Consider the following 24,379-nt stretch of genomic DNA (forward strand, 5'->3'; position numbering starts at 1 on the left):
CATTATTTATTAGTACCTTTATTCTGAAATCATGTATGCATCTATATAGATAGATAAATGTATACATACACACACACCAAGAAGGAAAGCATTTCATGCATTTTACAAACCCGACAAAAGCTTCTGTTACGGTTGGTTTTTCTAGTCTCTACAGTACCACAGGTTCTGTGTTTTTAACCAGAGGATGTATGTTTTACTACTACAGACTAGCGCTCTAAACTATAAATGTCTAGACACTAACATGCAAGGCATGGTAGCAATCAACAGGGCATGCTTCAGATTCAAGACCCCATTTAATTATCCTGACTAGTAAGACTTTTCTACACCTATTCCTCCATGAATTTGTCCAATCCTTCTAAAAATCATATAAAGTGGCAAGTATCACCATATTGTGTGGTATGTACTATTGAAGTATTCATTTTTAATCTGTCTTCCTGACCATACTGAATCATCTACCAGCAGTCTTTCTTTCCACTACAGGTGAGGGGGAGAGAGACCTGCAGTATCTGAAAAATCTGCAACTTTTGCCTTCTCTCCACATTTTTCTATTCCAGCTGGTCATTACAAGAATGATGTAACTAAGAGCTAATGCCTGATTTTGCTTTTGCCTTCACCCTTCTCACTCCTTTTCCTTTCTATAGTGGTATATCAATATTTTGTACAAATAAATAATTTCACCCCACGTAGGATTTGTAATTCTTATGAAATATACCTTATTTCATCTGTTTCTGGCACTTTAGTGTATGGCAGAATGGCTCGGACTCTCCTGCGGTCCTCCACTGGCTATAAAAAACAAAGATGTTCTGCTGTGATGCAGGACTTAAAATCTGGACTGCAATGTGAGCAATACGATTTCAAGACAAAATATCCACTATACTAACTGGATCATATTTTGCAGCAAAATAGGATCTCCATAGACTGCTGATTACCTCTAATAACACAATTAGATCCAGTAGGCCAATGCCTGGATGCTTTTTAAAGTCACAATATTTAGTCAAATATTTAGACTAACTGCTTATTGAGCAATAATAAGTTCAAAATATGGATCAGAGTGGAACAGAAGTCTCTTTATTTCAAGTTAATTAAAAATGGATTTAGTTTTAAGTTTGAGTACACTAAGTAGCTTTCTAGATTATGGCGTAACTTGAACAGACGAAATATTGTCACTATTTGTGTTAAGATACTAACATGAATTAGTTTTGTGTGAGTGTGGCATAAGCACTAGCTTTATGGCTAAACTGTTCTGCCCTTAGAAAGTAAGCAGAACGTACTATATTGCTACTACCAAATTTTTTATCATTACTTATTTTTATTCAAACTTGAGCTCCCATATCAGTGGTATGGGTTGGATTCAGGCTCATTTCCACAAATTGAAAGGCTTCTTCAGTTTAGGAGATGGTATTATGTTTACTAATTCCCCTGGTGCTACCTCCCACACTGTTCTGAAGCATCCCTGACCCTCCACAGAGGTTGTTCAGGGGGGCACAAGGGACCGGTGGAGAAATTGGCAGAAATGTTGTTGTTCCCCCCTCCTCCAGCAGAGCACCCCAAGGGTAGAATTTCACCTATGGAAAATCTAGATTCAACCCATTAAATGAGATCTACCATCACTTCCATTTCCAATTTTCTACTTGTCAATGTGCCCAAAGCACTCATAAGCAAACAGTAAGATCAGAGGTCTTTTATCAACACAAGGCTTTCTCTTCTATTCTTTTAAGATCAGGCAGGGTGGGATTTTTCACCCTTTTCTCTCATCATTTCCCACCAGGGTGGGAAGAAAAGATGAAGGCCCTGAGCTTCAATCACACTGAGAACTTAGATAAATGTTGTTCTTTGCTCTATAGTGCTTACCTTCTCTCCCAGAAAGAGAGAGAGAGGAAGGGATGGGAGCTGTCCCCCCCCCCCCCCCGGCTATTTGGAACCCAGCAGGATGAAAAATTTTCTTCTCTGCTTCCTGCTTTCATGCACGGAGGAAGAGAGGCAAGCGGATTCGTTTCAGAGGTTTCTAAACCAAGTATCCAATCGTATTTTTCAACCATACAGTGTATGTCACAGTACCAAATTATTTCTCTAATACAGCAAAGTCTAAGTTTCTAAATAAATAATCTCTTCTATGATTGAATACTAATATATAGATTTGGATGGAGCTATATAGTATCCAGTTATCCATCCACAAATATGTAACTCATTTCACATTTCCAAATTAAAAAGGGTATTTCTGTAAAGATGATTTTAATAGGAGCACAGAAACATTTGCTTTAAAAAAATAGTACATACCTCTGGAGGTGCTACAGGAAACAACAATTTTTCCCCCTTAAGCAAACAAGATACATGGCTGTAATAACCTATTAGGTCAGAAAGTGAAGAAAACCGTCTCCCGCCAATATAATAGTCACCACACATTGCAATAATCCTGTTAAGAAAGATTATGACCTACATTAGTAGAAAATATTAAGAATTATAGCATGAATAAATTCAAAAATATATACGTCGGTATTTCAGTCTTTCTGGAATGTTAGTTTTTTAAAACTTGAAAGAATAAATATTAAACTGACTGTGTTTTTAGGATATTAAAGGATGTATACATATTCACACTGACAGCAATTCGGTCTATCTCTACTTAATAGAACAAAAGAGAAACCCCACTTCCTAACATTCCCAAGCCTTATTTGAACAAACATCCATCGTATAAAGTAGGGATTGAAATCTGTGGCTCTCCAAATGTTGCTCTCCAGCTCCCATCAGCCCCTGCTAGAATGGTCAATGGTTAGAGACAATGGGAGTTATAGTACAGCAACATCTAGCGGGCCAAAGTTTCACTTTTCATGTAATAAAGAATATGTTTCATTCAAACCACAAATATACTTGAAATAAATGCCGGGGGGGGGGGGCTCAGATAAGTTTTGACTACTATTTTAGAAAGCTCCATGCACAATTTGATAAAATTAAGCCTAAAAACCTAATTTAAACACTATATCCAGAGCAGTTTCCAATTTGCCTGTTTGTGGTGTGAAGCAACTGTACTCATCAAGCAGCCAAACAGTTGTAGTTTTTGAACTATGTTATTTAGAATCTATGCCAATCCCTATTGATCTGCAGATGCAGGGGGATGGCAGGTATATAATACTGAACAAATCAGTCAATGCTGGCTACCTAGACTGGTAAGAACAGCTGCATGCAGCCAGATGAGTGTTTATCCTCTTTTCCAGCCTTTAAGAGCTATAAGAAAGCTATCAAGCTGCAGATCAACTTAGCCCTCTGCTTCTCTGGAAGGTGGGGAATGAAAAGCTGTGAGCACTATCTCCAAAAATCAGGCTTACAAAACAAAGCTACATTCAAGGCAGAGAGAGAAATGACAGCTGTGGAGCACATGGTCAATGCCTTGGCAGCTGCCAGGTTCCAAGCAGCAACAGCAACCCTGCCTGGCTCTCTCTGTGCTTTCAAGTTAGGAGTATACAGTTTAGAAAGCCACCATTGCTTAGAAGCTACCAGCCACTTAAGTATCTACCTTGCATACTCCAGACATACATTCCCCCTCTGCAGAGGAAAAGGTAACTGAATGCCACAGAGCAAGCCACCAGCCAAATGGAAATAAGTCAGGCTACTACAGCATTTCACCAAGGAAGTAGCTCTCCACAACTCTACCTTTTAGTCCTGTTCTCTTAAGTATTGTGAAAGATGAATGGCGAGGGAGGGAATGGAAAATGAGGTGATTTAAAGCAAGGAACGGTGTTGGAGCAGAGTAACAGGAAATATAACAGAGGATGAATTACAAGCTAATGCAATCTCATCTGAATTGCAGGGGAATGTTCCAGGCCATATCTTCAGTTTTTGCAGCAGGAACACAACTGGGCCCAATGGACCTGGCCCATACCCTGAATGAATAGAACATGTGCCCAGAATTCTGTCACATATAGGGCTTCCTGGATAATCAATATGTAAAGTGTCTTCTGAAAGAAGAAAATGCCAATTCAGTCAATGATGATGCCACTTTGAATTTTTCGGGGGAGGAAAGAGAGTCTCTCACTCCAACTCATTCACAAGACACCTGCTAAGCTTCAAAACCCACATCTTTAAACAGCTTTTTCAACAATATTAAATCAACTCTCACCTAAAGTGATTAACAACATTGGTTTTACTAAGGAATGAAAGCACAAATGATCCGGGCCTTCGATCACTCTCTCGGATAAGATAACTTCCAGGTTTCCCTGCTTGCCGAAGGCGTTCTTCTGCAATTGTTCTGTCAAGCTTCCCATGATACCATCTGGAACACAAAGCATAAAAATGCTGCATGTAAGCTTCAACCAACTGAATAAAGTGAAAAGCATGTGGATATAGACATCTGGGTTAAAAAAAACCCACAACTATCAGCCATGAACCATCACAGCATAGTCTGGAGCAAAGACAAACATTTATAAAAATGAAGGGGCTCAGTTACAAGCTCTACAGAAGGCCTGTGGTGGCTGCTTCCACAGTAAGTCAATCTTCCAATGAATTTCTATACTCCCATGGTCAGTTGCAAAACAGTTGCAAAAAAGACACAATTCTACAAAAGTTAACAAAACTTCCATGTATGACTTTTACTGAAGTCCTCTGCATTCATTAAAGCCTTGTTCTAGGCAAAGTTTTCATTACTTGGCTTCTGCATGTGGACTGCCCAAGCAGACAAAGTCTGGGGGGAAAGACTCTGGAGGAAGCACTGCAAGCATAAGCAGAGCAGAATCCACAGAGAGTGGGCGTTAAGTTTGGAGATGTTCCAGAGAATACCTAAATGTGCGCTGTGGAAGTTGACTTTACTTAAGTGGGCTGGGGCAAGAGCAAGCAGCAAAGCCCCATGACCCTTTCATAGCATGGAGCCTCTTCACAAGGAATAATAAACAAAGGGAGCTAGAATCTTAAACAGATTGATACCAAGTAAGTTAATACAATTTAACACAGGCATTGACTGTGTGTTGTCACACACACAGTTCCATGCAATGTTTTTGTGCTTTGTTAATAAAATGTACTCCATGCCTCATTTCTCCACAGGATGCAAGGAGTACACAAAGCCTACAAAAAGATTGTCCAAAATGGAGTTCAACTTAAAGAACAGAGCATTCAATGAAGAAATGACCCAGAGGCTATGGAACAGGCTTCCTCTATTGGGTGGAATCCAATTGGTGTTCTTGTGCTCACCGAAGGGTTTTTGATCAAGCAGACACCTCTGCTAATAGAAAAGGAAGAGAGGAGGAGTTTTGTCACTTTCCCCTACAAACCCCACCAAGACCACCTTCGACCTTGTTCTGGAAAGTCCCCCAACCCTCTTGAGTGATTTTCAGGAGGTGCTGCGGGTATGGAAGCCTGAGATTGTCTCCCTTCTTCTTCTGTTGAAACGAAATACCTTCTGTAAATGCAAGTCCACCAACTAGATTCCATCCATCATCTCCCATGATGAGAGGTCACTAGCATAAGGTGAATCTTCTCAAGAAACTGAAGATAAAGTTTGAAAATGACCTCAAACATCAAAAGGCAACCTCCCATGCTCGAGACCATGCTGCACAGGAGGAATGACCTTCTAACTTTAGAGGTTACTCAAGGTAATCGACCAAGGGTGTAACAGATTTCCCTAGGAAAGGCCACACAGTATTTTTCCTCTCCAAAGACATCAGTACAGAGTAATGCAAATGTAAGATGGTATCAATTAAGGCAACAAACATGAAGCCATTCTCAAGAAAAAAGGGAGGGGGAGAAATTACAGCTCATCAATTGTGGTGTGGCGCTGCCACAGGAAGAATGAAGGTTGGCCTGCTGCACACATCTAGCCACCCCACTTTCTGGAACATAAAGCCACTTGGGTAGAAATGTGGCACTAAATAGGAAAATATTGTCACTTGTTGCACTGTCTAGCATTATCTCTTGCCTGCACCTCCTGCAATCACAGCTGCCCCGAGGCAGCCTGGTAGAGGCAACAGAAAGAAAGAAATAATAAATGGTTTATTTATCAATAAATTAAAGTTTAGTCAAATATAAATAAATAATAAATAAATTCAGAACATTTGACGAGGAAGGAATCACCCAATGAGCTACTATGCTGGAAAGTTGTTTCTGTTTAATGGATAAAGTTAAACCTCTACAGTGGTACCTCTGGATACAAACACCTCCGGTTGCGTATCCTTCAGGATGTGAATGCGGCAAATCCGGAAGTATTTTTCCGGTTTTTGCTGCATGTGCATGCGCAGAAACGGTCCCTCCAGTTGCGGAAACCCCAGGATCCAACTGGAGCTCCGGAATGGATAACATCCGCAACCGGAGGTACCACTGTATTGGGTCTGACAGTTTAACCCAGGGACAGAATGAGCCACCTAATTTTGATTCCAATTGTAAACCTGCTGTGTCCAATTTTGTTTTGAAAAAAGAATGAAAAAAACTCACTTTTAAATTGTATGCATTTTGCAGGCACTTTGTACAGATTTTAGAAATGCATTTTCCTCATAACATAGGGCAACATAATACCAAGGGAAGACTTTCATCCAGTTTCCAGCATTAATCACCTGTAGGAGGGTGGTGTGATACTATCTATGAATGTTGGGAATTACACACATTACTGAACTGGAAAACTGACACAGTCACATAGGCAAGGATCAAGCTGGGGAAACAACGTGCATAATTTAATTTAGTGCAAGGCAGCCCCCTTCTAGAAACAAACCCTGTTGTAAAAAAAAAATGGTTTCTGCGAGCGATTCACCTTTGCTTGATAAAGCTGTCAATGATCTATGGAAGAAGCTATAAATGCTGTGGCAAGAAATGTTACACACTAGTTTTTTAATTTATTTATTAAAATGTTTGGGTTGTTACGAAAACTAACCAATGTGTTTGGAAAAATAACACCAGGTGGTATATTTCTCTATTCTATTCTATTCTATTCTATTCTATTCTATTCTATTCTATTCTATTCATTTCCTATACTGCCCTTCATCCGAGGATTACAGGGTGGTTTACAATATAAAAACACAAAAGTACATAACATAGTAACAAACAAAAACAATAACCCCCACCAACACAGTTTAAAAAGCCATAGATTGTTTAATTAGCAAAAGGTCTGGGAGGAGAATAAGGTTTTTGCCTGGTGCCTAAAGATATGTAATGATGGGGCCAGATGATCATCCCTGGGGAGAGCATTCCACAAGCAAGAAGCCACCACAGAAATTTTGCCACCCTCCATTTTGCCACCCTCCAAGACTTCTCATGGAGGAAGGGCCTCAGATGATGACTGCAAGGTCCAGCTCAGTATACATGGGGAGAGGAAGTCCTTGAGATACTGTGGTCCTGAGACATTCTCTATATAATAAAATAGAACCCTGTTGTGTTTTTATTTTCTTACATTATTCATGCAAGCATGCCTTGGGATAATTTTGGCTAAAAATTGATTGGAAAAATAGAATAGACCATGGAAGTAGGTTATACTTTGCAAACATGGCAGCGCACTGTTCTAGCAAATATCCTGAGGAAACTCCTGTAGATAACACACTTCTCTAGAAAACAGGATATACACTGAAATGCCAGCCTTTGAAACTTTCTTTGGTAAGCAAAGTTCTTTGGGGGGGGTGAGGGAAGTGAGGGGCAGCTTCATTTCTTAGACATCAAAATAATACAACAGTGCTGGAAAGCTACAAAATAAGATTGGACTTGTGACAGTTTTTCTAAAACTTAAAACATAATCCTAAACATGCTTTTATTCAGAAACAAGTCCCCCTGCCTTCAATGGCACTTCCTTCCAAGCAAATATACACTAGATCACAAGCTATCAGCCCAATCCTAGCCAGATATGAATCCAATAAAAGTATTAAGATAGAAAGATATATCTGATTAATATACACACACACAGAGAGAGAGCGCTACATGGCATGGAAAATGTTCATTGCTGTATCCCCCACCCCAATTTTCCAGGAAGCACTGGTACCACTAGTAAATATATAACCACCATTTGAGTTTAGGGAATATACACAAAAGCTCACATATCTTTGTGTCCATAATTCATAGTAGGTAGTAAAATAAAAAAAACCCACTAGCACTAGTACTACCATACCTTTCCCTTTTCATTTTAGGAAATACTCTTCCTCTTAGGAAATCCAGTTTTTACCGTGGGACATCACAATGCTTGATTATGGATCCAAATATGTGTCATCTGGATATAAATATTTTGTTACAACTAGCCCATTAAAAGTAATTTATAAATAAAACTTTGAAATCATTAAAAACCACACTACTTCAATTTCAATTATTTTTGGCTGTTAGAATAATTATTTAATATATACGGCACATAAAATATAAAGGTAAAGGTAAATGTACCCCTGCCCATATGGGCCAGTCGTGTCCGACTCTAGGGTTGCGTGCTCATCTCGCTCAAGAGGCCGTGAGCCGGCGCTGTCCGAAGACACTTCCAGGTCATGTGGCCAGCGTGACGAAGCTGCAGCTGGCGAGCCAGAACCAGCGCAGCACACAAAAACGCCGTTTACCTTCCTGCTATAAAGCGGTACCTATTTATCTACTTGCACTTAAGGGTGGTTTTGAACTGCTAGGTGGGCAGGAGCTGGGACCGAACGACGGGAGCTCACCCCGCCGCAGGGATTTGAACCGCCGACCATGCGATCAGCAAGTTCTGGGCACCACAATTCCAGTTCTGGGCACCACAATTCAAGAAGGACACTGACAAACTGGAACGTGTCCAGAGGAGGGCAACCAAAATGGTCAAAGGCCTGGAAACGATGCCTTATGAGGAACGGCTAAGGGAGCTGGGCATGTTTAGCCTGGAGAAGAGGAGGTTAAGGGGTGATATGATAGCCATGTTCAAATATATAAAAGGATGTCACATAGAGGAGGGAGAAAGGTTGTTTTCTGCTGCTCCAGAGAAGCGGACACGGAGCAATGGATCCAAACTACAAGAAAGAAGATTCCACCTAAACATTAGGAAGAACTTCCTGACAGTAAGAGCTGTTCGACAGTGGAATTTGCTGCCAAGGAGTGTGGTGGAGTCTCCTTCTTTGGAGGTCTTTAAGCAGAGGCTTGACAACCATATGTCAGGAGTGCTCTGATGGGGTTTCCTGCTTGGCAGGGGGTTGGACTCGATGGCCCTTGTGGTCTCTTCCAACTCTATGATTCTATGATTCTAAGTCCTAGGCACTGAGGTTTTACCCACAGCGCCACCCGCGTCCCTTACATAAAATATAGAATACTTTTTATTATTAAATATGTCAAATAAACATGCTACAACAGATCTTAATTTAAGGGCAGAGAACAACTTTGTAGAAATTTTTCTGGGAAATCCACATACAGTAGATGTTCGCAATGGAAACCTAGCATAGAAAAACCCAACTCTGGACTGACACTATTAGTTTTCTGGAAGTTCTCTTACTACGTCATGTAGCTAAGAACTATTCTCCTTCCCACAGTCTCAGCTCCATGTAAATAACTTGAGGGATGGAAGCTACAACCTCATCTTTTATGCTGAGCTTTGAAGAAGCAGAAAAGACTTGCACCCGTTTTTCTTTCACAGAAAATCTGGTACAAAGTGAGGTGAAAAGATGCTCCCTTTGAGCATATAAGGCCAACCCTGGCCTGGCTGCCAATTAGTTTCGGGGCCCAATTCAAAGTGCTGGTTTTGACCTATAAAGTCTTTAAAACAGTGTTAGAAAGCCAAATATATAATCCAGGGGCCAAATGGCTTCTTGAACCAAGGTTACAGTCATCAAAACAGAACGTCTAGTTGCCATTTTGGGGCAAGTCGGCTCTAAACTCTTATTTTTCAAATGACAGACTGACTGTGGTTGATTATCAGTTAAACACCTGGCTAGTTCAGACAACCTTGAGCTTGGTTAAGAATTAAGAACCCTGAGACCTTAAATAAGAAAAGTCACTATCTTAAGGACAATCCACATATATACTGGCCTATCCCTACGTCTTTTTCTTAATGGTGACACAGAGCATTCATAATGTAAGAAAATTCTTCACAACTGTGAGCAGGGCAGTAGGTGGGGTAGGTGAAGACAAGCAACAACAATTAACTATAATGTTGTTCACTGCTCCTACTCAGGCTGCACAGAAAAAGCATTTTGGTCCCTAAAATTCATTCTGCTTGTGAATATAAAATATACCGTATTTTTTGCACCATAACACTCACTTTTTTCCTCCTAGAAAGTAAGGGGAAATGTCTGTGCGTGTTATGGAGCGAATGCCTGCGGGTGGCGGAGGGGATCTGCTGCAGTCGCGAGCAGAGGATCCATGGTTCCCCTTCCTTCCCTCCTCCGTGGCTCGCTTTGAAACAGCAAAGCGGGAGAAGAGCCGCTGAGTGGGGAGGAGAGGGACAGAGAACCTGCTTCTTTAAAGGAGCAAAGCGGGAGGGGAGAGGAGCTTTCTCCCCTTATACCCCTCTTCTTCATTATTAGCAGCATCCTTCTCCACCCACCCCATGCATGCTTCTTCTTCCCTTAAACCCCTCTTCTGCATTATTAGCAGCATCCTTCTCCACACACCCCACGCGTGTTCCTTCTCCCCTTAAACTCCTCTTCTGCATTATTAGCAGCATCCTTCTCCACACACCCCTCAGGATTCTCAGGATTTTTGCACTGGGTCACCCCAAATTCACCATCAGATCACATAGCATGTCCATGGCTACATCTTGCACCAAAAAAACATGCACCTGCTGTTGCCTGGGGTGGTGCAAAAACGTGGTTACAAAGCATGGATCCACATGGATCCTCAGGATTTTTGCATTGGGCTACTCCAAACTCACTGTTAGATCACATGTCTGTGGCCACAGCATGAACCACAAAAATCATATATCCACTGTTTCGTTTAGAATATTTTTTTTCTTGTTTTCCTCCTCTAAAAACTATGTGCGTGTTATGGTCTGGTGCGTGTTATAGAGCGAAAAATACAGTAACTAACAGAATTCTATAGGATGTGATACAGTGGTACCTCGGGTTACATACACTTCAGGTTACATACGCTTCAGGTTACAGCCTCCGCTAACCCAGAAATAGTGCTTCAGGTTAAGAACTTTGCTTCAGGATGAGAACCGAAATCGTGCTCCAGCGGCGCGGCGGCAGCAGGAGGCCCCATTAGCTAAGGTGGTGCTTCAGGTTAAGAACAGTTTCAGGTTAAGTACGGACCTCCAGAACGAATTAAGTACTTAACCCAAGGTACCACTGTATTAGCTTATGAAAACAGTCAAGATCCAACAATCCCCAGGCATGCACCTCCAGAGAGCAGGGATGGCAAGCGCATCGTGGCGCCCAGGCATCTTTACTCGGTCACAAGTGGCCAATAGTCAGGTGCAAAATGCGCCTGGCTAAGTTTGAACTCTGCTTTAAAAGGCTGAGGACCACAACTCCCAAGCAATCTGGACCCTGCAATCATCATCTGAGGCCCTTCTTTGTGTGCCTCCTCCACAAGAGGTCTGGAGGATGGCAAGACGAGAATGGGCCGTTTCTATGGTGGCTCCCTGTTTATGCAATGCTCTCCCCAGGGAGGCTTGCCTGGAGCCTTCATTACATATCTTTAGGCACCTGGGGAAAACATTTCTCTTCAACCATTCTATTGCCTTTTTAATGTGCTTGTGGTAGTGGGGTTTTTGCTTTCTCTTTTATTGTGTATTTTGTGTTTTCATTTAGTATTTTTATGTTGTTAACTGCCCTGTGTTCTTCAGATGGGCGGTATACAAATTTAATAAATAACAACAACATGGCAGTATTAAGAGTAAAAATATCAATAATGTATCAATAAAACTAGTTGTTTTTTTAAAGAAAGTTTCAATATTTATTTCAATATTTAGAAATAACACCTTACTGTTTTATTCTATATGTAGCATATTTCTTCAACCTTCTCAGCACATTTTCACTCTAATGTTTATGTACCTTTAAATAGCACATAAAAATCATCTTAATATGCTTTGATCAAGTTAATAGTTAAGATAAATTTTACTGACTCTGGCATTACACAATAAACCCAGACTTGCACTAGCATGTTAGCTTGCTTTAAGTAGTTATACGCCTGCTGGTTTCTGGATGACTTTCTGCTACCTTTACCCTTCTCCTTCCAGAGGAGGGGGAAAAAAATCTCTCTCTCTCTCTCTCTCTCACACACACACACACTGTATGTGTGCTCTAAGCATCATTCTGGTGATGTGATCAACAAGCCCTCAAAGTTTTCTCTGGGATGCTTAGCTTTGGCTCACAAGATAAATATTAACATCATGTTCCAAGTATAAACACTTTTCATTTATTCTTCTTCTAATGAATACTTTGGGTTTCATATTGAAACAGTATTTGAACCTCACCTTCTAAAAAGTTAACTTTTGTTTTGCATATTGCCTGTACCCATGTATGCACATGTATCAACCAGAATACTCCTATATTGTAACTTTTTTAATTTATAAAAATACTTATATATCACTAATTCATAAAGATAATATCATGGTTCACAAGTGTACATAAAACCATATAATGAAAATGTTAAAATTAGAAGTCAGATAACTATTCTGTAATGTACTGTTCATTGCTTGCATAAGCCTAATGGAATAGGTAAGTATTCAGCAGGTGTTTAAAAAATTGAAACAGGAGGCACCTGTTGAATCTCTGTTAGAATCTCTGTTAAGCCACATTAATGGGTTGATGAAACTAAAGGCTAGGTTCCTTATTGTTGTCAAATGAGCTTGCCAACTCAGGGGATCACAAGCAACACCCTGGGAGACTATCTCAGTGACTGAGCTGGAACATAAGGGTTCAGGACCTATGTTCCAGGCTTTGTAAATCAATACAAGAACCTTGATCCTGGGTTCAGTAGAAGATGGGAAGCCAGTACAGTGTCTCCTGTTGTCGGCCAGATGTCCCCAGAAGCATGGCATTTTGCCTGGAATCAAGAAATCTCTGCCCCACAGCATTATTAGTTTGGATGACATGAGAGCCATTGGGAAAATGTCAATTATCCCTTTATGTAGATTGTTTTAAAAAGCCTATCATTAGTGTCTTGATTATATCATATTCCAACTACCTTTAAATATTTACAACATTGTAGGTATTCTAACACACCCACTATCTGAATTAGCTAGACCTGTTATGCGACAAGTCTAGTTACACACCAGACAGACACAGGTGTTATTAGCAGTTCCACTGCTTGAAGAAAAAGATGTGATGGGGACCCACATGAGGAATATGCAAGTTCAATAACTGAATAGATGTTGTTTGGTTTGTAGTAATGATTAATCAAATCCTCTGCACAAGAAGAATCCAACAACTAATCGGGGGGGGGGGGGGCGGAAGGGAAGAGACAGAATCTTAACCAGCTTTCACAAACCTGGTGCCCTCCAGCTGTTCTGAACTATAATTTCAATAAGCCCCAGCCATCATAGCCAATGGTTAGGAATTATGGAAACTGTTTACACAAAGAGGCTCTGAGTTATATGCAATTAAGTCATATTCTGAGTAGACTCACTGAAATCAATAGTTGATTGATTTCAAGCTCTATTCTGAGTACTAGTTAGCCAGACACAAACTCCTATTTTTTAGGGCTTCCTACAGTATTTCCAATGTCCAGAAAGTACAGCAGATTTCCTGTTTCATTAGCATACATGAGCTTGCCTACTGTTTTTTTCTCACGTTGCTCTGGAAAGCAGGACTGGGAAAGAACTACTGAGTCAGCAGTAACGATTCCCAATTCATAATATAGTAACATAACCAATGGTCATCAAGAACAGGATATACAAGAAAGAAAGAAATATGCAGGAAGGGTCAGAAGGAGTTCTGCAGGTTTGATATAGTAACCAACAGCTGCCTTCTCCTGGTACTGCAATAAAACATTCTACATTTAACACCATAATTTTAAACACAGCAACTACTGAGGAAGGGCATAGTCAATTTACATCAAAGGTTTATTTTTAAATGTTTTTATACCACTTTTCACTTAAAAATTGAAGTGCTGTACACCAAAATTACAGTAAAATCAACACCTATGCAATAAAAAACAACAACAAACAGTAAAATCCAAAGCAAACAAATTAAGTAAAGACTGGTATTAACTGACAGCAAAGGCTTGGGAGAATAAATAAGTTTTCAGAAGGTACCAAAAGATTTAAATATCTCAAAAAAGAAAAGAAAAAGATTAATAGCCATCAAGTTAAAATGTATTCACAAAAGTAAACAGTGCATACAGTATTTGAAAATCTTCAGTTCTTGCTGAGCAGCCTTCATTTCTTCCTCACTAAATTACTTCTGAAGGATGTTAGCAAGCAGTGGCATGCCCTAGGCAGGTGAGGAAGGGCATTTAAACAAAGAAGTTGAAACACCACTTTAAATATTATTTTCAAATATTTGTTTGTCCAATTACTTCCCATTTGTTTTGCAAACAGATATATTCTTGTCCTTGTGCTCAGTGTACTGGAATGGGAACTAAAGTGTACAAGGGGGGCAGAGACTCACAAGCTAATTCCCTTCCCAGGTTTCTGATCTGCGGCAGCCAGTTTATTGCTACATCCGAAGTGGGCAAGCTGCAGTTTGTGAGGGAAGGAATCAGCATGCAAGTCCAAGGATCAGATTTGATGGTCAAACTATGGTTTGGATGAAGTATATCTATGGTATAATATTAATTCCCCAAGCAATGACTACTCAGAAGCAGTACAACACCATGCATGTTTTGTATAAGGTTTTATTTCATGCATGATCCTCAAAGGCAACAGGACTATTGCTAATCTGCCTCCCAGAATTTCTTTTTCTTTCTTTCCAGGGCTGTTGTGATTGAATATCTCATTCCACTCAAGGGTACAAACTATGATATCTTACTGGTAACTGAAACTGTCAAGAAGCAACAAAAGCAGTTGTATAATCGGTTTAGTTCAGAGCACTCAAAGAATAGAGTTTCCCCATGTAAAACCATGTTGGGTTTTACTTTGCTGGGGCCAAAGCAGACAATATGTTACAAACACCCACTGTCCTAAAATTCTAGGGCAGAGAAAACTTCAAAACATAATCCTAACAGATCTCAAATACCTGCTTCATATGTTTTATTAGATTCCAGTACGGTAAATATCTGGTTGAAGGACCAACTCTAAATCAAAACCACACAGTTCCATAAATATTTATTCTAGTTTGTATGGATTACTCTAAAACCATTACAAAACTGTGGAAAAGAAAAAAGCATATGAAGCATCTCTTTAAAACATCTTGGTACCAAGTACCTAAAGGATCACCACCCCGCACATATACGTGCCCAGACATTAAATTCAGCATCTAAGGCCCTTCTGCAAGACCCTCGTAAACTGCTTTGAGAGTTTTGCCTAACAAGGTTAGAAATTTATATACCAGCACTTTCAATCCATTGATCTAGCATGCATCATGGTGCAAATAACATATACAGTGGTGCCTCGCAAGACGAAATTAATTTGTTCCGCGAGTTTTTTCGTCTAGTGAATTTTCCGTCTTGCGAAGCACGGTGTCGGAAAAGTTTTGGAAAAGCTTCAAAAATCACCAAAAACCGCAAAAAAGGCTACCACACCGCGTTCTATGAGTTGCTCCTCGAAGTCAAGTCGCAACTGTATTAAGGGTGTTAAGAAAAAGGAAACAAACTTGCAAAAAACACAAGATGTTTTCGTCTTGCGAAGCAAGCCCATAGGGAAATTCGTCTTGCGAAGCAGCTCAAAAACCGCAAAACCCTTTCGTCTAGCGAGTTTTTCGTCTTGCGAGGCATTCGTCTTGCAGGGCACCACTGTACAGATTGTAGCAAAATGCTACCAGAAGTGACAGCAGGAAAAGAACACAGAAAACTAGTTAGCAGACTTCCTCTATGCAGTAAACGACAGTACAGTATATAGAACTGCACTCCTGTCTCTTTGTGGAAAAATGCAGATTGTTTTCCCCCACACCACAAAGGGCAATCTACCACTACCACTAAGCACCCCATGGGATATACCGGTAAAACAGAGCAAAAAGGACAGGCAAAAATGTCACCAGAGCCTACTCCAGCCAGACTGCCCTCCTGATTGCCACAGAATCACCTACTACCATAGGCATTGGATGTGGGCGGGCCCTGGGTGCTCCAGCCACCACAACATTCCCCATGAAGGGGCTGGGCGCCCACAATTTTTTGCGCCATGGCAGCATCCTCGTGTGGCACTGCCCAGCCGAGGAAAGGGGCTGCAATGCTGCCGCGACTCTCCTCCTTCTCTCAGGTCAGACCTGACCCAGGAGCAGAGCTGTGGCTGGACACGCACAGCCCTGTACAGGAGAGAGGCAACGCAGCTTATGCTGCCTCTCCTCAACTCCGCCCCTGGGTCAGACTGGCCTGGGATCAGAGCTGTGGCTGGGCGAGAGCCAGGCTCCAATGAAGTAGATGCTGGGGAAGCTGCCTGGTCACACACCCTCTCAAAAATGTGTTCAGGGCCATGGAGGGCGTGCTGACATCAGACACATGGAAAGTGAAACAGAAGGTTCTTCAGTTACTGCTTGTCAGCACTCTAAATACAGCAGCATACCACTGGCTAAAGCAGGGGTTAGCAAACTTTTTCAGCAGGGGGCCGGTCCACTGTCCCTCAGACCTTGTGGGGGGCCGGATTATATTTTGGAAAAAATAATAATGAACGAATTCCTATTCCCCACAAATAACCCAGAGATGCATTTTAAATAAAAGGACACATTCTACTCATGTAAAAACACACTGATTCCCAGACTGTCCGCGGGCCGCATTTAGAAGGCGATTGGGCTGAATCTAGACCCCAGGCATTAGTCTGCCTACCCGTGGGCTAAAGCATACATTCTTCAGCTGAAAGAAAGGTAGTGGGGCATCTTCAGTCACTGCTCCATGGTGGAGCCTTTAGGGACTTCAGCAAGCAGTTACTGAAACCAGAATGCTCACTGCTTCTCTTCCCCACCCTCTACAATAGCAAGGCAGAGCTTCCACGGTTGCAGTTGAGCAATCTCCATCTTCCAAGACGGGAAAGAAGACAGGGATGAATTGGCAGCCACAATTTTTGGCAAGGGTCATGAATAGATAAGGTTCCTACTTGCTCCAAACCACTTTTTCCCCTTAAAAAAGTCAGATTTTGCATACCAGCACTAACCTTTTCTATAGCTACAACTCTATGAAGAAAAACATATGAAAATCAATTTACCCTGTGAATCTTGGAAAGAGCAAGAAGACTCATAAAATCAAATGCTTGTCTGCTGGCATTAAAATAATTCATGTACAGACTGATCTTATGCACCTTTTCTCAGAAACATATCCCAACAAATTTAATGAGATGAGACGTCCTTCCACATAAGTAGGATTGCAGCCTAAAACATACTGAAATCTCTATTCTACTGTAAGTCTGTATTACTATGACTGTTACATATTTTAAACATCCTTCTGAATAATGTAAGGCAGTGGTCTCCAACCAGTCCAGGCCTGAGACCTACGTCCGATTCCCAACCAGGAGCATGGGACCCACTGTTGATTTAAACTTAACAGTGTTAGCGCCTCACCATATATTAGATACAACAAAAAACAGCATTGGAATAATATTTTTTCAATACAAGCGAACCATTATTTCATGTATTATTGGTAAAACTTTTGAACTCTTTTAGTAGTTGTATCCTCTTTGATTTCCGGTGGTTTTCTCTTCAGTGAAGCTTGTGGTTGAAACTGAGCAAGAGGGCAGGTCATCATCACCATCTATGCCTTTCTATCACTTCCTATAACTTTCACCACCTCCTTTCCATTTCTGTGACTCGCTGCTACCCTTTTCTCTCCCTTCCTTCTTGCATTTCTACCCATTCTTTTTCTCACCTTATTCTACTTTAACTTGCTAGTAATACCTTTCTGTCTTCATCTCACATTCCTTTTCACTCTGCTCCCTTTCTTCCAACTTGTGTCACCCTCTCTACACTTTAATTCACCCCTCTGTGCTCTTGCCCCCTTCTAATGGCAACCTGCTGAAATAAAAATGAACAAAAATTCTTGGAAAAATTCATCATCCCCAGAGCCCAATAGAGGCAGCAGCTGTTTTCTGTTGCCCCTTTGTAGGATGACGATGTTTGAAGAAACTACTCTTCAGATTCTCCCACACTAAAGTAACATATAGTTGTACTTCCAAAAAAAGAAAGTTTATTCCTTTTAGTTTGCAAAATCTTGGCATTTTACAATTCCTTTAAAAAAGCAATTAAATAAAACTAAATTGCATTCCAAATCAGTACTGAATATTAAACTGCAGTCTTGTGCACACTTACTTGAGAGTAAAGCTCCGTCCATGGCTGAACCCAGGGAAAGTTACTCCCAAAGAAGAGCACAGGAAGAATTGGGTTGCAAGTGGCAACAGTACAATCCCTATTCATGTCATGCACTTTAACATGGGAGTAAAAAGAAAAGCCCTGCCATGGTTGAACCCAAGAAGCCTTACTACTAGAGTAAATTCCTCAAGAAATCCAGCAATACAACGGTAGAAACAGGAATTCCTTTCCAGACTGGAGTGTTTGTGTGTTGGAGTGTGTGTTTGAGTGTGTGAGTGGTGCCAAATTTAGACATCACACCGGGCACTGCTGAAATTTTAAACCTCAAAGACTGCCACTGCTCTCACAAATCTCTGTGATTCAGTGAAATTACAGAAATAAGATGAATAGCCCCCTTCCAAGCTAAACAGTATGTTCCCCCAGGGAGTGGGAAGGTGAGAGCAAGGCTGGAGAAGACCAGGCCAATGTGAGGAGGCTTGGCTGAGGGTTAAATGGCAGTAATAGCTTTGCTGCAACCCACCTGTGGATTCGGAAGAACTGGTCAAAGACTTATTGTAGGGTGTTAAAACTAACCCATACAAAATTTATCTTCAGTGTGCATATTTAGAATACCTTGGGTTAAGAACTTAATTCGTTCCGGAGGTCCGTTCTTAACCTGAAACTGTTCTTAACCTGAAGCACCACTTTAGCTAATGGGGCCTCCCGCTGCCGCGCGATTTCTGTTCTCATCCTAAAGCAAAGTTCTTAACCCAAGGTACTATTTCTGGGTTAGCGGTGTCTGTAACCTGAAGCATCTGTAACCTGAAGCATCTGTAACCCGAGGTACCACTGTATGTTGATATTTCCCTTTCATTTATTTTCAAACACACACCTCCTATGTATATATTGTGGACTTCAGCTTTTATCTGAGTAAAAAGTGTCTGAAAAGACAGGCTGTGTCATGATAGTCTGTGCCAATGGCATCAGCACTATTTTTAATGCCTTTTAAAAGGACATTCAGAGAAAGCAAAAAGGGTGACCACAGAAATACAAAATATGACAGCATTCCTTTACCTCTGACAGTTATGTCAAATTAGGAATTTTGATAGCTACAACTTCTTCTTCTAACATATATAAGCATCTGCAAAGAGGCTCTCTCTGCCATAACTAGGAAGCTCAATGACAATGCTTTGTGTGCAGGAGGTCCTGGATTCAATTGCTAGCATCTCCAGATAGGGCTTAGAAAGCCAGGAAGCCATGGTAACTTGCTCCTAAGCAGAAGCACCTTCCTATGTACTAAAGGATAGAAGGGTATGAATATTTTCTATAGCTGCAAATAAAGGAGTACAGTGGTACCTTGGTTCGACTCCCGAAACTGTTAGAAAACCAAGGCACAGCTTCCGATTGGCTGTAGGTTTGGCTACTGAAAAACGTTCACAAACCGGAACACTTACTTCCGGGTTTGCGGCATTCGGGAGCTGATTTGTTCGACAACTAAGCCGTTTCGGAACCAAGGTACCACTGTACCTGGCAAGGTAAAAAGAAACGGAAAGGGGTCAAGATTAAAGATGGGGAGCGGGGATGAAGATAATCGAACAAGAGAAAATGGTTGTGAAAAATATGGCCACACTTTTGGGAAATGTGCACTTAGGGGCACTTTTGAGCAGTGCCTTTTTTCTAGGGGTACTCAAGGGTATGCAATACAGTAGCCTTTTTTCCTAGAAAAAAAGCACTGGTTAGAAATCTGGCACTTGCTGTAACAACTTCATGGCGAGTACTGGCACCTTTTCATTTTTTCACGCAGAAAAGCACTGCTTTCGAGGGCTCTGAAGGACAGCCTCCATATTTGGTGGCGAGTCGATTATTAGCATTTATTTTAGGGAGAAGGGAAAGGGTTTTTTTAGTCCGAAGTTCTCAGTTTTTCCAAGCAGAAAGCAGGCAGCTGACTAAGCCAACCGAGGAGGCTGCTTCGAAGGGGATGCGGGAGGAGGAAAAGAGGCGGGCGCAACAGGGAAACTTTCAGGAGTTGCCCGGAGTTTGACACACACGCACCAACGCCGACTTCACAACTGGGTGCGGTGCCGGGGCTGAATCAGCCGGATCCCCATTCCTGGGATTTGGGGGGGGGGGGAGAGAGAAAGGGGATCGGGTTGGGGAAAAGAGAGAGAGGCGAAGAAGGAGACCAGAAGGCGCTACTCACTGGTTCGTGGGGGGCGCGTTCAGCGGGATGGCCACCTCCTCCTCCTCGTACTCGGGCCCGTCCAGCGAGTCGCCTTCGTCCACTGTGCTCAGCCCTCCGGCCGGAAGCGGCGGCTGCGGGGGCGGCGGCAGCGGAGGGAAACCGCCGGCAGCGGTACCCCCGCCGCCGCCCTCCAGGAGCGGGATCGCCGCCGGCGGAGACAGGCCCTTGGACATCTCCGCAGGAGGGGCAGGCCTGGAGCCCACCGAGGGGAGCGACGCCGCGGGGCAGGCGCCGCTTGGGCCCGAGCTGCCCAGGAAAGCGGCGGCGGCGCTCTTGTTGCTCCGAGAGGCGGCGGCGGCAGCGGCGGCGGGAGGGCAATGCCCGCTGGGCTCTCCGGCCGCTCCCGAGCCGCCCTCTTCGCCACCCGCTTCGGCCGCCGCCATCATGCTGCTCCGGCTCGCCCCACCCCTTCCCCGCCCCTGCTGCTGAGGCAGCGCGCGGCCGGGAGGAGGCGACAAAGGGACAGAGGGGGAGAGAGGCGGCGGGAGGGGGGGGGGCGGACGACGGACCAACGGCCTCCTTCTACCTCCGCGGGGAGGAGCTTCAGGAAAAGCCGCCGCCGCCGCCTCTTTAGGCGCTGAATGGGAACAATGGGAGTGCCCGCCCAAAGACCTCGCCGCCCGCTCAGTCAGTCCTGGTGCGCTGAGGTAAACACCCGGCGCGGCGTTTCGTCCCCTCCTGAACGGCTTCGCACGCGCTCGCCCGGTGGGCGGGGGCAGCGCCTCCCTTGTTCCTCGGCTGCCACTGTCGCCGCCGTCTCGCTTTACCCCCCACCCGCTAACTCCCCCCTCCTCACGGCCGCCGCCGCCGCCGCCTCTTCGGAAAGCGCATGCGCGCCTGTCCCTCCAGTGAAGGTGCTGGCCGCTTTCCGCAAGCGAAGGCTCTTTGGAAGGAGGCGGCTCGGCAAGGTAGCGCTCTCTTCTTCCCTCGCGCTCTGCCTTGTGTGCCAGGAGGGCGACCGAGGGTGGTGCCTGTTCTTATGACACACACACACACATTGCAGTGCTGCCAGGGCTCCTTGACGGCCCCGGAACTCAGCACACGTTTGCGAAAGAGGCGGAGGGACTCGGCTGCGCGACCCTCTGCGCGCGTCTATTCCGAAGTTTACTCCTGTTGCGCTCAGAGGGGTTTGCTCCCATTTAAACTTGCTGGCAGTAGTAGATGCAGCCTGAAAAAGACTTTGTAGGCATCAGCTTTCATGGAGTCGAGCCCGCCAGCACATGGATGCATGAAGCAGACTAGAGTACGCAAAACTGCGTCCCGCAGTTGTTGTTTGTCAAACTCTTTTTTTAAAAAAGGTATCACAAGATTCTTTTCTTACTGTGTGTTGTTTTCTGTTTTTTTGCTGCTAGGAAAGTCAACAGCATCTCCAAGTATTCGAACCGATATCATCTCAAGTGCCTCCGAGTCTATCGTTATACATCAACATCCATGAATAAATAACTTTATTGGAGTTTAGATGGCCATTGTGCTATTACCTAGCATTATTGTTTACTAGATTTAATTAGTGCTCTCAAATAGTATTCTTGAGGTTGATTTGCACTGGGCGCTGTTTTATGATGCTTATTTCATTCATGTATCTTCAGACTGAAAGTATTTAAAGGCCTTCTTTTCTTTTATCTCTACTCAGAAACTACTCCAAATGCCACACCTTGAATTTTTAATTCATATTTATGATCAGCAAATTGGGGTGGAAAGTGGTATTTCATTCCAGAAGCACCCTGTCATTGCTAAGCAATGGCATTTCCTCAATATATTTTGTGCATAGATAAATAAAGAAAGAGGAATATGATTCCAAAACCGCAAACAGAACTGCCAAACATGCAACTCTTCAAAATAGGGCAGGGTTGGGAGATTAGATTTTTGGTCTATTGGAATAATTGCACAAGAAAAGAATAATTTATAGGAAACGTTAAAGCTTAACAAGAATAACAAAACCTGTGTTATACTCAGGATTAAATTATGACTTCGTATAACAATTAAAAAGTTAATTGGGCATGAACAAAGAAAATTGAGAAATAATGGAGGGAGACACAAATCTGAAGCACTGTAGAACTTGTTCTTGTACCTAGAAGATGAATTATTTTCTCCATTTGGGTTAATTTGATGGTTATTTGTAAATTTACATGAACGGAGGAAAAGTACTGAGTTGAAAACGCCTGGCATATTAGTGTTTTGGTACAAGCATGGGGATGAAATTTGTACTCTGAAAATTCTATCTGTGTGTGTTTGCAGATGGATAAATATGCAGTTTATTCTGCACTGGTAGCGCAGTAGACTCATAATCTGAGTACTTTTAGCTTTGTTGATATACAGCACCTTGAAACATTACATGTAATATTCAACTTTGCAAGGGAAATATTGTGACTTCAAACACGTTTATTTTTTTTCTACTCCGGCCTCCTAAGTACATAACTAGTACAGTTGTATAAAGAAAAGCATGGGCCAGTCTCCACACATGCAAACTGTAGTGCTAAAAGAAAGGGCAACTGAAGAAGCTGGACAGTCACAATACAGCAACATGCTTCTTTCTTTCCTGTCTCCTTTTGATGTGTTAGATGCTGTCTGACCTAGATAGTGTTAGATTTTATGACAGATGTCGCAGTAGATTAACTGTTGCCCTGCTTAGTAAACAAAATAACTGTCAATTTATAAGAGCAGTAGCAGATTTTGCAGGAAGGAGGATCAGGCAAATAAAATTTGTAGGTTGGCAAATTTCAAATTCATCTAGTATTCTGGTTACACTGCAAAAATTATGCAACACAAGTTGGTATATACTATGTTTCTTCAGTCTCAACAGAGTTCACACATTAAAAAGAAGAGGGTATTGTTACATATACAGCATTTGAATGAATACTGTGTTTTTTTCTGAGTACAGTGGTGATGGTATTGTGTCTGTCTTCATTTTCAGTTATTTCCCCTAAGGCAATTTAAAGGAATCAAAAAATATGTATTTTAGAAACACCATGTAAACTGCAAAGGTATGGTATCGGCAGGCAGGCAACAGTGTGGATGCATTTATTTACTGATTCACCGGCCCCCTTGGTTCTGCCACAGTCTACTAAAGGGTACATCCTGTGGCACCAAGTAAGTCATTTTTTCTGCTCTTGCACCTCATTTATGGAATTGCCTCCCAAATGACAAGATTGGTGCCACAGTGATGTCATTTCACCACAGTGATGTCATTTCACTCTGGTCAGTAATGTGAAGGTCAGCATGGTGCAGGACCACCGATATGTCCAAACTGCCAGTGCCACCTACCCCTCTCCAATCAGCCAATTTGCACCAACCCAACTCATTTCTCTCTTTCTTCCCAACTTTAGCCTGGTTGCAAAATATGATTTATTGATTCACACAGCAAAGCCTGTTATGATGAAAAACAGTTTAACAAATATTTTAAATAAGTAAAATATTAACTGGCTGGCCGCACTTTTCTTTCCAACAAACCCAGCACCACCTAGTATAAAACAAAAATGTTCACTCTATAACGTATATGGTAGCCCAATAATATACACAAAATAATATACCATAGGTCACAAAAATAAAAAAAATACATAGCAACAGGGGTCTCCAAGCTTTTCTGGGCCCAGGGGCACATTTGGAAACCATTGTGGGTACCACAAAATGTGTGTTTTACAGAAGAAAACTGGTGATGCTCACTCTCCCCAAAAAAGCATGCAACACAAAACACACATGTCCGTAACAGCCCCGAAACAAACAAAAGGTAAACTACCCTCAACCCAAACCAGCAAAGTCAAAAAAGCAGGTAATACACATCCTAAAACGAAACATCCAGGAAAATAATTCCTTCTCCCAGTAGTCAAGGTACCCTTCTTCCTCTCCTCCAAACTTGCTATTCAGCAACAGGAACCATTTTCCTTTGTGAAGGGTTTCAGCAGGGAACTGAATGTCAAGGACCATGCACCAG

General features: G+C 42.3%; 1 protein-coding gene and 1 long non-coding RNA gene across 2 annotated transcripts in view; one reads left to right on the plus strand and one right to left on the minus strand.

Annotated features, from left to right (window-relative positions):
- The window catches only part of RASA1 (RAS p21 protein activator 1), a 54,883-nt gene extending 34,040 nt beyond the window's left edge, over nucleotides 1–20,843 (minus strand). Inside the window, exons 1-4 of the mRNA XM_081213421.1 lie at nucleotides 20,410–20,843; nucleotides 4,112–4,264; nucleotides 2,278–2,413; nucleotides 713–783 (exon numbers count right to left, since the gene is read on the minus strand). Of these exons, the coding sequence (XP_081069547.1) occupies nucleotides 713–783; nucleotides 2,278–2,413; nucleotides 4,112–4,264; nucleotides 20,410–20,837 (788 nt within the window). The 5' untranslated portion in view covers nucleotides 20,838–20,843. The remainder of the gene's footprint in view (nucleotides 1–712; nucleotides 784–2,277; nucleotides 2,414–4,111; nucleotides 4,265–20,409) is intronic.
- Nucleotides 20,844–20,958: 115 nt separating this feature from the next.
- Nucleotides 20,959–21,909, plus strand: LOC308597588. Its single transcript, XR_014013063.1, has 2 exons — nucleotides 20,959–21,098; nucleotides 21,804–21,909. It is a non-coding gene; the product is annotated as an uncharacterized lncRNA (long non-coding RNA).
- The last annotated feature ends 2,470 nt before the right edge of the window (nucleotides 21,910–24,379 follow it).

The sequence above is a fragment of the Podarcis bocagei genome (genome assembly GCF_964188305.1).
Source record: "Podarcis bocagei genome assembly, chromosome: 11".
NCBI classification, from domain to species: domain Eukaryota; kingdom Metazoa; phylum Chordata; class Lepidosauria; order Squamata; family Lacertidae; genus Podarcis; species Podarcis bocagei.